Source organism: Cygnus olor, chromosome 4, assembly GCF_009769625.2.
Source record: "Cygnus olor isolate bCygOlo1 chromosome 4, bCygOlo1.pri.v2, whole genome shotgun sequence".
Classification (NCBI taxonomy): domain Eukaryota; kingdom Metazoa; phylum Chordata; class Aves; order Anseriformes; family Anatidae; genus Cygnus; species Cygnus olor.
In genome coordinates, this window is record NC_049172.1 from 67,791,474 (window position 1) to 67,806,859 (window position 15,386).

Here is a 15,386-nt window from a genome sequence, read left to right on the forward strand (position 1 = left end):
ACAGAGCTGAGGTGAAGCATGAAAGGCAGATCGTGAATTTGGCTATGGCAGTGTAAATGTGAAGGTTCCCCTCCACTTATCAAAATATTTACTTCAGGACAGAGTGGTGTAATTGGTGTAAATACCAGCCTTGGGTGTATTCACTGGTAGTTTCACTCCAGGATAACATCAAGGGAAAGCAAGTAGAGGCAGTGATGATTCTCTTGTTCATGCTGCTTGATAGTTATGAAATTTGTAATGATGTAATGTTTCCTCAAAGGCAAATTCTGTATTTTCTATACCCATCAACTCTAGACCATGACTTGGTCTCCAGGCCGTCTTCTGGTGCAGCAGTGCTCAGTACCCTCATTAAACTTGCAAAGAGCATTTCCATCCCTTCCTTTCCTTTCCAGTCTGAGTCCTTCACTGTATCACACCCACACACTGCCAGACTTCCCCAGGCTATTCTGCATCCCTCCCCTCCTGTCCTGGAGCCTAGGACCAACTTGTACCTCTGAGAGGTGCTCCTAAACACACAGACAAGTCCCACCTCTCTGTAAGGAATCCTGCCCACCAGTAACCAGGGAGCACCAAGTCCCTGCTTGTTCAGCCAGTGTCTAAAGCCACCCAGAATTACCGCCCCACTCTCATGGGAAAAACACTTTTGTGTTTGCTAGCAGTCACCTTGACTTCAGCTTCACCACTCTGAGGCTCTGCTGAATGAGCAGCAGCCTTGTCTTGCCTTTCTAACCGTATCTGCCCACAAAAACTTTCTGTTTCTGCCATCCACCTTTCCCAGGGGCTGCTCTTCCTCACAGCCCCCCCCTGCAGTGGTGCCTCTTCCTCCTGCCTGCGCAGCCCACACAGCACTAGTTCTCTAGTTCTTCTTTCCATATCAGTCCAAACATCTCTTAAAAAAGAACTTGGTGTCTGGCTGTCTGACATTTTTTTCCAAATCAGGGTTTTGGCCATTCGTCCAAGATTTCCAGACATTCAGCAGCCTGGGCAGAGCAGTAATATTAACAGACTGCCCAAGATCTGGAGGTCCCATACATAGGGGCATTGTGCATTTATGCCTATATACTTGTATATATATATGAGCTATGCATGCACAGCCTGGCCCATGTCCATGAAGGTGCTCACCTCGGGCAGATACTACACAAGCTCTCCAAAGGATTTCCGGGGCAGGAAAGGCAGATCCTCCAGAAACCTGAACAAATATCTCCCAAAGGCAGCGATAAAGCTCCTGCTAATTTCAGGGGGTTTTGAACAAGCGCTCCAGGTGTTGTTTCTGTGAGCTCTGGCTCTGTACTGCGCAGTGCTAACATCTCTCTCCAGCAGAGCCTTTATACCCAAGCTTAACTTCACCCTGCAGCTAAAGGCTCGTTGGTAAAACTTTCTCTGGAAGTTGGCAGAAGTATTCTTCTGGATCGATGCCTCAAATGCTTGCTTAACACTAACTTGTAAGCAGCTTCAATGGGTTCAAGTAGACTCCCCACGTACACAGGGCATTCTGGGCCTGGAGAGAGTCCATGCTTCAGTCTTTGATCCTTTCTGTCCCAGTTTGCACACTTCTCACCAGTCTCTCAGCCAAGGACATTTTCTCCCCCCAGAATTTCTCTTTTTACTGCTTTTCATGTGCCTATAAAGCAGCTGAGACACCACCAAAAGTGCGATTAGGTTAGATTAATGGAATTCTTTTCATAATAAAATGGTATACTTTCTATGTTTAGAAGATCAGCATTATTCAGTTTGACTCCTGCCCTCTTCCCAGTTATTTTCCCCAGCAAGTGAACTTCCCTCCCTTTGCTTGAAATTCCCTTCAGCCATTTTGCCACTCCTCCCTTTAGACCTCAACATCAACCTTTACTCTTTAACCTATGGCTGATGATCTGTTAAACCTTTTCCAAGTCCAAATACAGTGCCTGCTGCTTAAAAAAAATATATTAAATAAATAAATACATAAATAAATAAAATAGAACTATGCTAATAAACAAACAAACATTTCAATACTTTTATGTTTAATTTTACAAAATCCTTAACACTTCAAGGAATAAAGTATTTTCTTTGTAACAGCGAGCAATGATCCCATCCCCCTCTTTCTTTTCCTTTTCTCTCTCACACATATAACTCTTGTTTTCTGGAGAACAAACAGTAACCAAGGCAAGCCCTTACTGGGGTTGTAGTACGCTGACAGCCCTCATCAAGAGGCAGGCTGGTGAGGTGCCTTTCTTTTTGCAAACCACCCTACAGAGAGCAACTGCTGAAAATGAGCTGGAGAGTCCCAAAAGGCTTGCTCACTTAGAGACAGCTGCTCATGGGGCTGCCAGGACCACAGTGATGGGCAGGGAGAGGGACAGAGGTGGCACGAGGAACCCCTGGAAGAGCAGTGGGGAAAGGGGGAAGATGGAGGGCTCCCCAGCAAATCCATCCTCCACTGGGGAATGCCCCACCCTGGCCAAATGGACTGTCTTGGGTCCCAAAAGGATGCAGGTCCTACAAGCCCTGTGTTTTTCTGCATAGGAGGATCAGCAAGGGATGCCAGGGTGGTCTGGGACCCATTCACAGCAGTGAAGAAACAGCACAACAGAAACTCTATCCCCAAGACTACAGAGAGAAATGGAAAAGGGCTCGAAGATCTATCCTGAGAAGAAATGGAGGGTGGAAATGAACACTGTAAGGATGGGGAGAGACAAGAGAGAGGCAGGAACCCTCCTTTTATATTCACTTTAGGTAGAGCCCAGGGGCAGTTTTCAGGTGCCGGAGAACCACTGGTGGGGCTGGACCTGAGTTGTGCCTGCCAGGACGCTCACTAACATGGAAATGCAAAGCACAGGGCTTGGAGAGCTGCTTCCTCAGTCACTGAAACAGCCTCCTTCCATCAGCCAGGCACCACTGTGACATGGTTTCACTGGAGGATTAAAATAGTCATGAGTTACTGTTTCCAACACTTCAGGCTCTGGGAAGGCACCCATGAATAAGGAAGTGGAGCCTTCATGACCTGACTCTTGCAAGCATGAACTGTCTATGAAGTCTGTGTTCATGTCTGGCACACTTGCATTACAAAGGCACATGCACTGCTGCTTGTTTTGGGTTAGGCCATTTGTCTCTGATCTACTGTTGATCTGTTTTAAAGCCAGGCTGGAAAATAATTTAAAGTTGTTAAGTTTTAAATGATGATGCTGCATACTTCTTAATTTGAGACTCTCAGGATGATTCAGCCAGCATTGGCTTTTCAAGTGCTCTGGTAGATTGTAATATGTTTGACAATGAGTCTCCTGACAGGATGGAGAAATCCCTGCAAGGGGAAGGCAGAAGATGTCCTTTGTTTGAAAGTGAGAAGGGAACATGCAAGGTTGTCCAGCCAGATTCCACAGACTAAACAAGACAGGTCACATCTGAAAGCAGTATCAAGGAGAACAGAGGAACATGATCAACATTTAAACACAGATCCAAAAATAGACATGGGGCATCAAGTCTGATCAGTGCTACACCTGATTTTTCAACACTGCTCTGTCACTGTATAAATTGAGAACTAGATGTGTATGTTCCTACAAAGTGAGTGAGTTAGATGCTTCAAAATGAATGCTGCCAAATGAGATCCCCAAGCAGCCAGCCCATGAAGTTGGGGAGACAGCCATGCAGGGGCCAGCCATCAAGGTAACGCTGAGGACAGGGATGCACGTTCCTCACAGGAATGCTTGAGACGTGGTGATTTCACCCACTGTGTCAATTAGGAGTGACTTAGATAGAAAGGAGAGTTTACCACAGATCTTGGCTTCTCATTTTAGACAGACTTTCACAATGAGGTAATCATAGCACTTGAGTGGGGTGATCCACATGAAGATGTAGCACTGCTCGGCTAAATAACCCTTTCCTTCTCCCTCAGTTCTCCTGCAATGAAGCATCTGTCCTCTTGTATTCTCTGAAGCAGCCCATAACCTAAGGAAGCCTGGTTTTGAAGGCCTACTCCTTACTCTGAGATCTTGAGGCAGGACAGCTGTAAAGTTATGGCTGTGTGTTGTACACAGTGTGAAATGTTTCTGTACCTTCTAAAAATTAATGCTCAAAGAGACAGAAAATGTAGCTGATTAGATGAGGGGGAAACTAAAAGGCACCTCCAAAGCACGAGGGAGGAGAAGAGGAGAGAGCTCAGCAGGAGCTCAGATTTCCGTATTGGCTCTGCCATAATTTCTCTCCATGGCTTCGGGTTAGTCGACAGTGAATTAAAGACTCTGTGATACTCGCAGCCTCATGGTTATGAATATTCAATGGCTATGAATTCACAGCTATGGTTATGCAGAGTCACAGAGAGACCCCAGAAATGGTTAGTGTGAAGGCTTGTTCTGTGTACACCAAATAAAAGCTTCACAGAAGGCACTGTCCCCTCTTACTGTAGGTGGAAAAGTAGGATGCAGGTAAATGGTGTGACTAGGCAATGGCTTGCCTTACCTGGCTGCTCTTTGGACAACAACTTACAGTACCCCCACTTCCTGTCGCGGTCGTAGTTATGTGTTGTTGAACACCTGGAAAGAATTAGAGATGCAGCTTAGAGCAGCTTCAAACAGCATGGATGTTGCACCAGATGAAGCAAGAGGACCCCTCTCAATCACAGAGGATGAAGGGCAAGCATGGGAAGCTGTTTCACCCCGGCTGTTGTTGGAGCAATCTGTGCACAGAATATTGGGAATTTTGGCTTTAAATAAAGATCTTGCAGAGAAGATGCTTATGAGGGTTCAAAGGCTTAGGGCTACTACAGACCACTGTGCCCCTCAAAACATTGCTTCATTATAGCCAGGCACCTTCTTTTTGCTCTCAGTCCAGAAAGACCGAGAATACATTTTTACATTGAAACTACATGGCCTTTGCTCTTTGACGATATGTAAATTCATACTTTTTTCCTAGTCAGCATCTGTTTCATTCAAACTCTCTCAACACCAGAGGAAAATATATGCCTTTTTGTTGTTGTTGTTGTTAAAGATGCTCTGCCCCATCTGTCTCAAACTAAATACAGACTGAGATGTGGAAGCAGAACCTGAGATCCCCAATGAATCCTCCAGAAAAGGAAAAAAAAAAAATCTGCTTTCCATTTCTAAGATTAGAAAACAAAAGACAGAAATAAAAACCAAAACCAAAGCCAATAGATTGTGTCTCCTTTATTCATTACAGAACTAGCCAAACAGGACCCAACCCATTTCTGATGCCTGCCAGTTACCTTTAATAATCTGTGGAGGCAGGAGACTGTCCGCAGAGGGACTTTCTCCTGGCTTGCAGCAGCAAACATATTTTGCACTCACTTCCTTTAAAGTATTTCTAATTTTTAGCTTGCCTGACAAAATGAGGAAATAACTGACGTATGGGTGGTTTCCAAAGGCACAGATAAACCCTCTACTTTCTGCAGAGCAGCACGTTGAATCCTGCACCCCACACTGCCTGTGAGAACCCTACCAAGGCACCATCCATCCAGACTTTGATGGTCACTTAGTCTGTGCACTTTTCTTGCCCTTATCTGTCTGTTGCCTCCAAGACTCATAGCACTCCTACGAGCATTAAGTTCATATTCCCCTCTTGCAGAGGTAGACTTACAGGTTTCCCCGAGGTCATGCAGGGAGTGTGTGACTGAACCGAGGCTGAACCCCAGAGGTCCACATCCTGTCCCAATATTCCATCCACCAAAATATCTTTCTTAACTGGACATGGCAGTAAGGTACACAGTTTAGGGACATGGTTTAGTGATAGGGCTCAGCAGGTCAGGTTAATGGTTGGACTTAATGAACTTGACAGTCTTTTCCAATCTAAACAATCAAATGGTTCTATGGTTCTGTAATAAATATTAGTTGTACCGTCTGTCACCACATAGGGAAATGTGTAGCTACAGGGCATTGAAAGAAATAGAAGTTTGCTTTATTTAACATGTCAGATAATCTGGCTTTATTATTTGTATTTTCATCACACATTGAACCGTTGTGGTATTAAATTATCTTTCCACCCTAGGACCCCACAAGCTAGGTCAAAATTTTATTGTAGAGCACATCTGCTTTTTTAACTGCCCTACCTCACTTCTACTAGATGCTATGTGGTATTTAAAATGCTTTGGTTCCTATGGAGTGTCTGAATAGGCCATGTATGTTAAGTTAGGTGACCTTAATCATATAAGGTGCATAAAAAGAAAAGTGCTTAGTATTCTAATGCAAAATAACTCAACACGTTCTTAAAGATGCTGCTTTCTCACAGGCATTAAGGTCCATGCAATTCTGCTGGGAGTTGATGGAAATTTCCCTGTGCTCTTTTGGTGGCAAGTGGATCATCGTGCTCTTTTAAAGGATGGTCTACAGCACATGAAGATTACACCGAGTTAAGTGCTTCTCAGCAGTGTACTACTTGTGTTACTGTTGGCAAAATGGCCTCAGACTTAACATTTCATTTGTGCCAGTAATGACGGGGAATGAGAGTTTTCTGACTGACATAATTATTGATTTAGCAGAGTGGTGTTACACTGAGCAGCATGGGGGAGGCAAATGAAAAAGGTTCTGTATACATCTAAAAGTAGAACTGAGTATTTGTCATAATGAATTTGAGCAAATTCCTGTCATTAGGGGGGAAAATTATACAAGAAGTAATACTCTCTGGACTCTGTCCAGCAGGTGCCAAGTTAGAAGCAAATAGAGAACTCCATTTTTTTCTTCCTAAAGGTTTTTTGTCATAAGAGGTCCTGCCTTTGCTTCTTCCACTGGCTTCCTGCAACCCATTGATCCTCCCACCTAAAGCTCTTCACAACCTGTCCCCTCATTCCCTACCACCTCACAATGACTACAAAGACATTAATCCTGCCCTGGGCCACCAGGCTGCCTCCTCAGTGCCAGGCTTCCTGTACATTTGTATAGGCTTTTTATATTCTGCCACGTTTCTCTTACTGTTTGGGACAAGCTCAGCACATCCTCAAAGCTACCTCACTATTCTCCCTCCTTTCCTTTTTCATGTGTTATTCCCTGGGAGGCTTTCCAAAAATGTGATAACATTTTGGTCTTTCACAGGATGTTGCCTCTAGCAGTCAGACCAGCCAATATCAGCTTATTTCTTTGTGCTGGTTTTACTTATGCTCGCTCTCAAAATTTATGTAAAGACAAATGTCTTTACATCAGCCTGTCACATAAAATTGTTAACGAAAAAGTGAAAACTTAAATACACAGATATTGAATTACACCAGAATCAGTAGTAGTACACTACTGCTAGGGGTTGATTAAACCAACACTTTAACCTATGTGCAATAAACAACATGGGAATGAAATCAGGAATGGACAGACAAAAATGGTGGATCACAGATGTGGCCTAACTGACAGGTAGAACAAATGGAAGAAGGGCTATTTTACCCATTGGGAGCATTTTGGGAGCCTTAATAATAAAACCTTTTGGAGACCATACAAAGCACCAAGCTGGAGCCAGATAGGTGCAAGGAAAGAGCTCCGTGGTCATGCCTGGTGCTATCACCGTGTTTGAGGCATGGAGGTTCCCTCTGGCCTCCTTATGCATTGCCCTGGCCATGAGAGATGGCCTGACTTTGCCAAAAACCACCAAAGCAACCACCACCAGCACCAGCAGAAACAAAAGCCTGATGCTTGGTGTCTCCTGGCTCACCCAGCATGTCTTTCTCCTTTCATCAACTGCCATAAACTTTCCAGCTTGAAATTCATTACCTTTTGCCAGCTGGCCAAAAAGCCCCCTTTGGAGGGCTTGAGCAGGATCTCAGGGGAGCTCATCCCACCACTGGCGGAAGGGACAGGGTGCTGGCAGCAGCCCTGCAGCCTCAGGGTTGGCTCAGTCACAGTTCAGACCAGCCACCACATTTGCTCTCACAGGTGTCCCTGGGACTTTCACCCCCATTTTGTCCATCCCTACACTGCTTTGTGTTTCTGGAGGTGGGAATGAGCTTCACCACCAGTTCCAGCTAATTTTTTTTCTCTAACACAAAAGGCAAGTTTACATGACATTTTTAGTACCTGGTAAGAGAATGCTAAATAGGAATTTATCTGTGAAAACAGATTATAATTAAAGGGGAATGCAATACAGGATGCTGTTAAAGGAATTTTGTTATTTGAGTACTGCAATTATTTTGTCTTCTTTCCTGTGTTTTCAATAAATATTTATAAAGATACAACATTGTTTGTTGCACTCAGAGTTAAGTAGGGAGAGGTTTCTGCAGTCATTTTGAAATGTTTAATGCTAGAAATCATCAAGGTCACGTCTGATCTTCTTACTACATTCAGTCCTTTTAATCAACATCTCAGCTTTCATAAGTGAGATATTCTGCATTGTGTTGAGATAGACACTGATCTTAAATGCTTTCTGAAGCAGGACTGTCTTTTTATTAAACCTAATATGATGGGTTAGCGCATGATATCTGTGCCATAGGTAGTGTAAAAATGCACGTAACTAAACTAAAGCCAATGGAAGCAGGCTTTGGCTCATGGTATAAAGTCTGGCCTTGAGTCATGCCTTAAGGTTTGACCTGAGGAGTATGAACATGTACTCATTAAGTGCGTACTCTAGCACTCTCTTGGGCTTGATCAAGCACAGAAAGCCAATTATTACAGAGAACCCTTGCAGACTAAGCAAAATATCTAAAAAGGAGCAATTTCTCCCAGTCTGGTCTCATTCCCAAGAGGCAGGTGGCTCCCAGCCTCCCACCATCTCCATCCTTGCTTGCAGCTCATGGGCAGACAGGAGCAGGAAGGAGCTGAGCCTTGCCCTCGCCTGTCTGTCCCCTGGGACCAGTCCTTTGCCATCAGCCCTGTGTGGGCTGGTGCCAACGCACACAAACATGCACAGAGCACATTTCGCAACTGTTCCTCAGGGTTCTGTTCCTGGCATCTGTGTGCCCAAAGTCACACGCTGCGTTGCTTTTATCTTATGAAAGAAGAGTAAACACTAGCCAGAAGGTCAGCCATGGGGTTAAATGGCCTGTCAAAACCAAACAGCTCCAGCTGCCCTCTTCATCTACCCGCTTGTAAATGGCTATTAAAAAAATAGGAAGTACAACTGCAAAGTGTCCAAGGTCAGCTCTAAAGTATGCTTTAACCTTGGATCCCATACATTCACAGGTTTTCCATTTCTGTAGCCTAACTGGCTAAAAACAAATACACAGAGTGTCACGTATTAACAAGACTCATCTTAAACATTGTGTGAGATTAAGTGGGTCCAAAGGTCAAGCTCATTGTGGCTGCAGTCCATCAAGGACAGGTTTCACACTAGATAATTATTCCAGTTCCCTTCCTTTAATGATGACATTCTTGAATCCTTGAGGTGTTTCTTGTCTGGATTGTATCTTTGGATGCTGAGGACAATCAGATACGCTCTCCTAACCTGAAGCTCTGTGTCTCACTTGAAACAGATGTGCCATCAGAAAGACAATAAAGATCCTAAAAAAATTAGTGCAGCATAAAACCTGCAAGTTCTGTCCCACATGGGCCAGCAATACACACTCTATAAAACATCTACATCCTGAAAATGTGTATGTATGTGCCTTTCACATAGGTCATCTGTGCATATATTCTCACATTACTGGTGCCCACATTACTGGTGCCCATATACTCCCTGCTTTGTTGCCTTTGGTCTCTGTTAATACACTCCTTAGACAGGTTTGTCTGCAAGTTAGTCTTGTTTATTCAGTGCTTGCTGCAGTAGGGTTCCCACCTGACTGCCCTTAAAACTAAATGAATAATGAATACTAACAACTTCCATGTGTAAAAAACAACCTTTGCTCAAAATTAGGAGACCTGGTCTTAAACATACTAGTAGAATAAATCTCTACTCCGGAGTAATGCACCATGCAAAAGGAGCCTGGTGCCAATCAGAATAGAAATTAGAGATATGGGGAAAAAGCCAACTTCCCTCAAAAATCAGCTTGTCCCTGCTGCACTACAAGTACAGCCCACAAAAATCAACCAATTCCTTAACAGAGTGTCACTTCTTACAGGTGGTCGTATCTCTCCCTTGGCCTTCAGCAGAGGGTTGCTACCTGGCAGTTCTTCATGCTGGCTCGTTCTGTACCAGCTCTCCCCACTGATATAATTGCAATTCCAATCTGAAGGCCAAGGAAAAAAACATTTCAGCAATTGTTGAAATTTATGTGGCCCTGGGGACCCCACAACTGGGTTCACCCCCGCTTTGTGCGCGAATATTGATCCAAGGATCATGAGTATCAGCAGAGGAACAGCATTGCCCTCATTAGTTACAAGAACGACCCCATGTTAATTATTACAAAAACAAGATTAAAATACTAAAAGCATGATGCTTTCATTTGAACATTGTCTTCATTTGTGAACAATGTTAACTTACCATTTCTTTCGGGAAAATACATTTGATAAACAAGAATGGTAAAGCCTTCCGCCATACCGGAAAGGAAATTTGCATAAATTTCCATCCTCTGTAAACACTGCAATACAAGAATAAAAGCCTCATCATACACTTGAACACCAGCCCACAGGTGTATATATATATTGTATGTTATTATATGAAATTGTAAAGATAGGTAACTTCAGGTTTTTCAGCTGTGCTTTGGATTCTGTGTCTTTGCAACTTTTAGTGCATAAGAAGAGGCCAAAAATCCTACATAATGATTAAGTCAACAGAGAGCAATGGGCTGTGTGGTAAAGATCGCAGATCATTTCAAGCTCGAAATACATTACAATTTCTGGTACAGCAAATGCCAATTATATTCATTAATCGCAATTTTCATTTCTAATCACAGAGTATTGTAATAGCATATTAGATTGATTTCTGAAGTAGTATCCTTTCAGGCTACCTTTCACTTTGTAACATCTGTTTAAAACAATTAAGTCACCAGGCAGTACAAACTGAAATAGAAACAGCCAGGGGAAAGAAGGTTTTAAAGGTTGTGGGGAAAGGTTAGGGGGTGATGGATAATTCTGTATCCCTTTGGGATAAATGGAGATAAATCAGTGGGACTGGTGTCTGAAAAGGGCAAGTTTTACGTTTGCCAAGTCAGCGATAGTTTTGTAAGGATGGGTGGTGGGAGTCTAACAGAAAAAAATCCTTCAAGATGAGTGTTGAGAATGAAAGAGACTGAAGATAATAAAAGACAATGGAAAACTGTCAGAGCTTATTTAACCATTAAACTAAAAGCAATCCATTCTGAGAACCAGGAGCATGAATGGGAAGCCAACTGCTGTTGTAGGTGAGAAATGGGGCGTACAACCAAGTCTGCAGCACGGCATGTTTCCATTTCTTGGTGACGATGTGCAATCGCTCCACATCCTGAGCTTACCCTGCAGTCACAGCTGGAGCTCCTGCACACTCTTGCAATATCTGTTAACCCTTTCAAGCCCTGACATATCATCTCAAAGAGCTGCTGGGGCCAGTTGTTAGCACTATGGAAAAAAGTAACCCAGCCTTGTGGTCCTAGCCCTTTCTGGCCAATTGGAATTACAGTCACCCCAACACTTCTGCATTGCCACTGCAAAATAGCTTCCACAAGACCCTTTGCTATCACTTTTTGAAACTTGGTTTTCATTATCTGAACGAATTGGGTAAATGTTCAGATATTTACCTTAGCTGCCTGATAGTTCCCGTTATATGTAGCAAGGACAGTTGTGAAAACACATCCAGCCAGAAGACATATTCCATCCCATAGGTCATTAAAGACTGTTCTAAGCTATAAAGGCACCACTAATGGTCCAATTCATATAATCCATAACGGCAAAAGCACAGGGCAATAAAAGCTTTAAAACTGGAAGTCTGCAGTGCCTGCACACAGCCAGGACATCTGATTTTTAAGGTGACATCTAAATAAAGGCAGTGCAGCAAATTGCATGGTACTCAAACCCTCCTCTCACACAGAGATCAAGGACTGTGGCAGAAACTGAACCCATACATACAAAGAGCTCATGTACTTTAAAGTGCAGGGCAGACACAGCTCTGATTAAAATAAAGGGAGTTGCACATCTACAGCCTGACTGTGTTGTGAGAAAACATAAGTCACACCAGCTCAAAAAAATGAAAATCCCATCAACACCTTCGCATTAATCCCCACCTGAAGGGAAATTATCTGAGATGCCTGAGCTAATCCCAAATTCACCTCTATGCAGACATTAATATTGTCATAACCATTCCATAATCCTTATTCATGTTGAAACAAGGACAGGCTTACTACCAGCTTGCACAGCATGGATGCAGACAGACAGATCATTCTTACTGTCAGGAAACCTATTGGATTTGACTTAGTACCTTGTGGGTGAGCGAACTCATGTTTTGAGCCTCTTCCTGCCCCAGATTTGTAGTGCTACAAAGAGAAAAAGAGAATGTGGATTGGAGAGAGAAATTCACTCTGGGAACCATCCTGTACAGATAAACATGCTTTCCAAGGTGCCCTCAGACTGTGTTTCTCTCAGTTCTTCTGCAAAGATCTCATTATTTGCACCTGATTTTAGCTGAGGCACAACTTGATGAACAGGATAGGTAAACACTGGCTAGTGAAAGGTCTCTGTTAAACCAGGAAAACACAGAAGGCTGAAGCCCTGCTCCATTTTATCTTTCTACTGCCAAGAGACACATGCCCCCTTTCCCTGCAGAACACATATATGCATTTTGGGGCCAGCTCACAGCTACAAATAATTTTTTTTTTTTTTTTGAAAAGTCAAAATTCTGACTTTTCCTTCCATTTAGCTGTATCCCCCGGGACATTAGCTAAAAAAAGCAACCTCTGCTCTATCTGGGTTCGCCAATCAGCAAGCAAAGAACACTAGGCTGAGCTGATTTGAAGCCACAGGAAATAATAAAAAGGGTAATAGACCTAAAATGTTGCTGCCACCAAAGGTGCTGACAACTGAACCACAGAAAGATAAAAATATAATGAAAGCAGTCAAGGAAGCAGCGCATCATGAACATAGAGCTGTGCAGAAAATGTAGTAAGTAAACAGTAAAGCCAAGCTGTTGCTAAGATATATAGGTAGGCTTGAACAGTTCTGGGGAAGAAACAATTTTTGCACTTGCCCTCTGCACTAATTCTGTCTGCACTGGGAAGTCCCTGGTGGCTTCAGCCAAGGCTGATCTTTGTCCTAGGCACCGTGAATGTCCCTCTCTGCTCCGACCTACAGCGTCTATGGAAATACTTCTGGTGATAAAAGACTAACCGTGACACACACAAGTGTGGGTGAGGGCTATCAGCTGAGCAGCTAGGCCATGGTGGATGCCAGGCCACAGTGGGGTTCAAGCAAACTGGCAAAGTCAACCTGGCATGGCCATGCAGTGCCACAGCTGCCTTGCAGACTTCCCCCAAAAAGGACACAAAATGTGTTTAAAACACTGATGGGCATGTCATGAAAACAGTAATAGGAGGAGATGGTTGCCATCAGGTTGTTACCAGCTAGCAGCAAAGCCTGGTGGGGTAGCACTCTCTTTCCATGCTATTGCAAGTACCTGCTTGCATCATCACACTTTTGAGATGCATTTTCAAAGTATTACAACTTTGGTAGTCCCTGCTCCCCCTCGCTCTTCCCCCAGCAAGCATGCACATGAGCAATTGCTTTAAATGTATAGGGACGAGCTATCCTACAGGCCCCTGGTTAGTCAGCATTGCTGCGAGCCCTGATCTAACAAACCCATTTTGTGTTTCACTCGAAGAGCTCTTCCCTTCCGTCTGGCCAGCGGCATCACTCATTCAGCCCCTGGGCAACATCGTCCTTCCAGGCAGCCTGTAGGAGATCAGCCACTCCAAAGCAGAGGAATCACACTTACCATCCTCAAACAGTCACCACTCAGAGCCAGGGCCAAGACAAGAGTGAAAGTAGCACAGGCTTTCATCTTCGCTCTCCTCTCACAAAGGTTTTGCCTGGCAGAAGGAAGCTTCCAGGGCTAGGCTGGAGCAGGAGGGTGAATCAGCAAGGAGCTTTCGCAAGGCACTGTGATTTACTTGACTTTAGGGTATTTTAGTTTTCTAAGTAAGCAGAGCTCTTACCGTTAATCATTAATGTCTTTGTGGGTAGATAGGAATGTCATGGAGTGAGATACTCTGCCTAAACCACAGGGAGCAAAGAGGTTACAAAGTGCCTGTCCCTCTCTGATAAACAGCAGTGTCCTCCCTTCCCTCCCCTGGGCTTATTAAGTGGCTAAGGGCACCTCCAGAACAGCTGATCCAATGTTGCCTGTAACAAAAATCATTTAGCACCCAGTCACTTCCCATCTTCCCTTCACAAGCTAATTAAAAGCATGGTATAGCAATAACAGGGAGCTCCCAACAAGCCCACTCAGGAAACGACATTGCATTGCAAAATATGGAATAGATCAATGCCAGTATCAGACAGAGGAATTACTCATTAACAGATGGTTACCTGCCCAGCTGTGACTTACAACAACAGCCCTGCAGAGCAATAGACTGGGAAAACTAAAAGGAGAGAGAACACACAGCACTGACAAAACAGTCGGTGTACCAAAAACCTCCCTTCTGCAGCCACCTGAGCAAAACCATCTGTCCAGCAAGTGCTTGGCCACGATAGCTGCACAGAAGCTCTTCTAATGGGGAGGCAGAGTATTGCTAAAACTGAGATTTCACCAGTAGAGGCTGTTCCAGCCCCACCTTGCCCCACAACCAAAATCCACAGGTTTGGCTGGTATAACTGTGCCTGTGCTCCAGGCTCTTGCCAGCCATCTGCTGTCAATCAGGGACCGCACCTCTTCACACCCTAAATCCACAGAGCCACAGCAGCAGAGGGAATAACATAGCCCTTGCTTAAGTTTTCTTCTGCCCTTTGAAGTTTCACCAGCACAGCTATGGAAGGGGCGTGATTTTTTGTTTTACCCCAACACGACAATGGCATTAAGGCCCTGGGACTGAGAGGCACAATTTTTCTATGACGGTTTATCATGCTGGAGGGAATTTCCACTGGATGTGCTATCACGCTGCTGTGTCTGTCATCACAGTAATAGCTCTTGTTAGTACAATTATGCAGATATAGAATTATAGACAAAACTTTCCTACTGTCAGTAAGGCTTCAAACAGCAGGAACCACATAAATTTGAGACTGTCTCCTTCAAAATCCAGCAAAGAGCAAACAAGCAGAAAAAGATTATGCCATTATGCATTGTTTGTTGGCTGAAGATTTGAAATTCAAAAAAGCTTCAGAATGGACTCACAGAACATATCTGCCTAATTTTTCCTCTTTTTACAAATAGGAAATAAGAGGTAGAGACAGTCTGGTCTGTCTGGAGACACCTAGCAAAGCTGGAACACAGGTTTCCACTTCCTACCCTCATTCTTGACTTAGGTCATTAGATTTCAGTCTAGTAATTCCTATCCAATGACTTGTAGACATCTCTTAGCATCTAGGCTCCTAAATTGTGGAGGGGGCGAAGGGGGTAGAGGGGAGCCATTGGTTGGTGTTCCATCCAAAGTC

The 15,386-nt window shown here is 43.9% G+C and overlaps 1 protein-coding gene across 1 annotated transcript in view; it reads right to left on the reverse strand.

Moving 5' to 3' along the window:
• Nucleotides 1-14,108, reverse strand: part of HGFAC (HGF activator) — a 44,307-nt gene extending 30,199 nt beyond the window's left edge. The window contains exons 1-4 of the mRNA XM_040555673.1: nt 13,732-14,108; nt 12,223-12,277; nt 10,315-10,411; nt 4,432-4,505 (exon numbers count right to left, since the gene is read on the reverse strand). Coding sequence (XP_040411607.1) covers nt 4,432-4,505; nt 10,315-10,411; nt 12,223-12,277; nt 13,732-13,797 — 292 coding nt within the window. The 5' untranslated portion in view covers nt 13,798-14,108. The remainder of the gene's footprint in view (nt 1-4,431; nt 4,506-10,314; nt 10,412-12,222; nt 12,278-13,731) is intronic.
• Nucleotides 14,109-15,386: the final 1,278 nt, after the last annotated feature.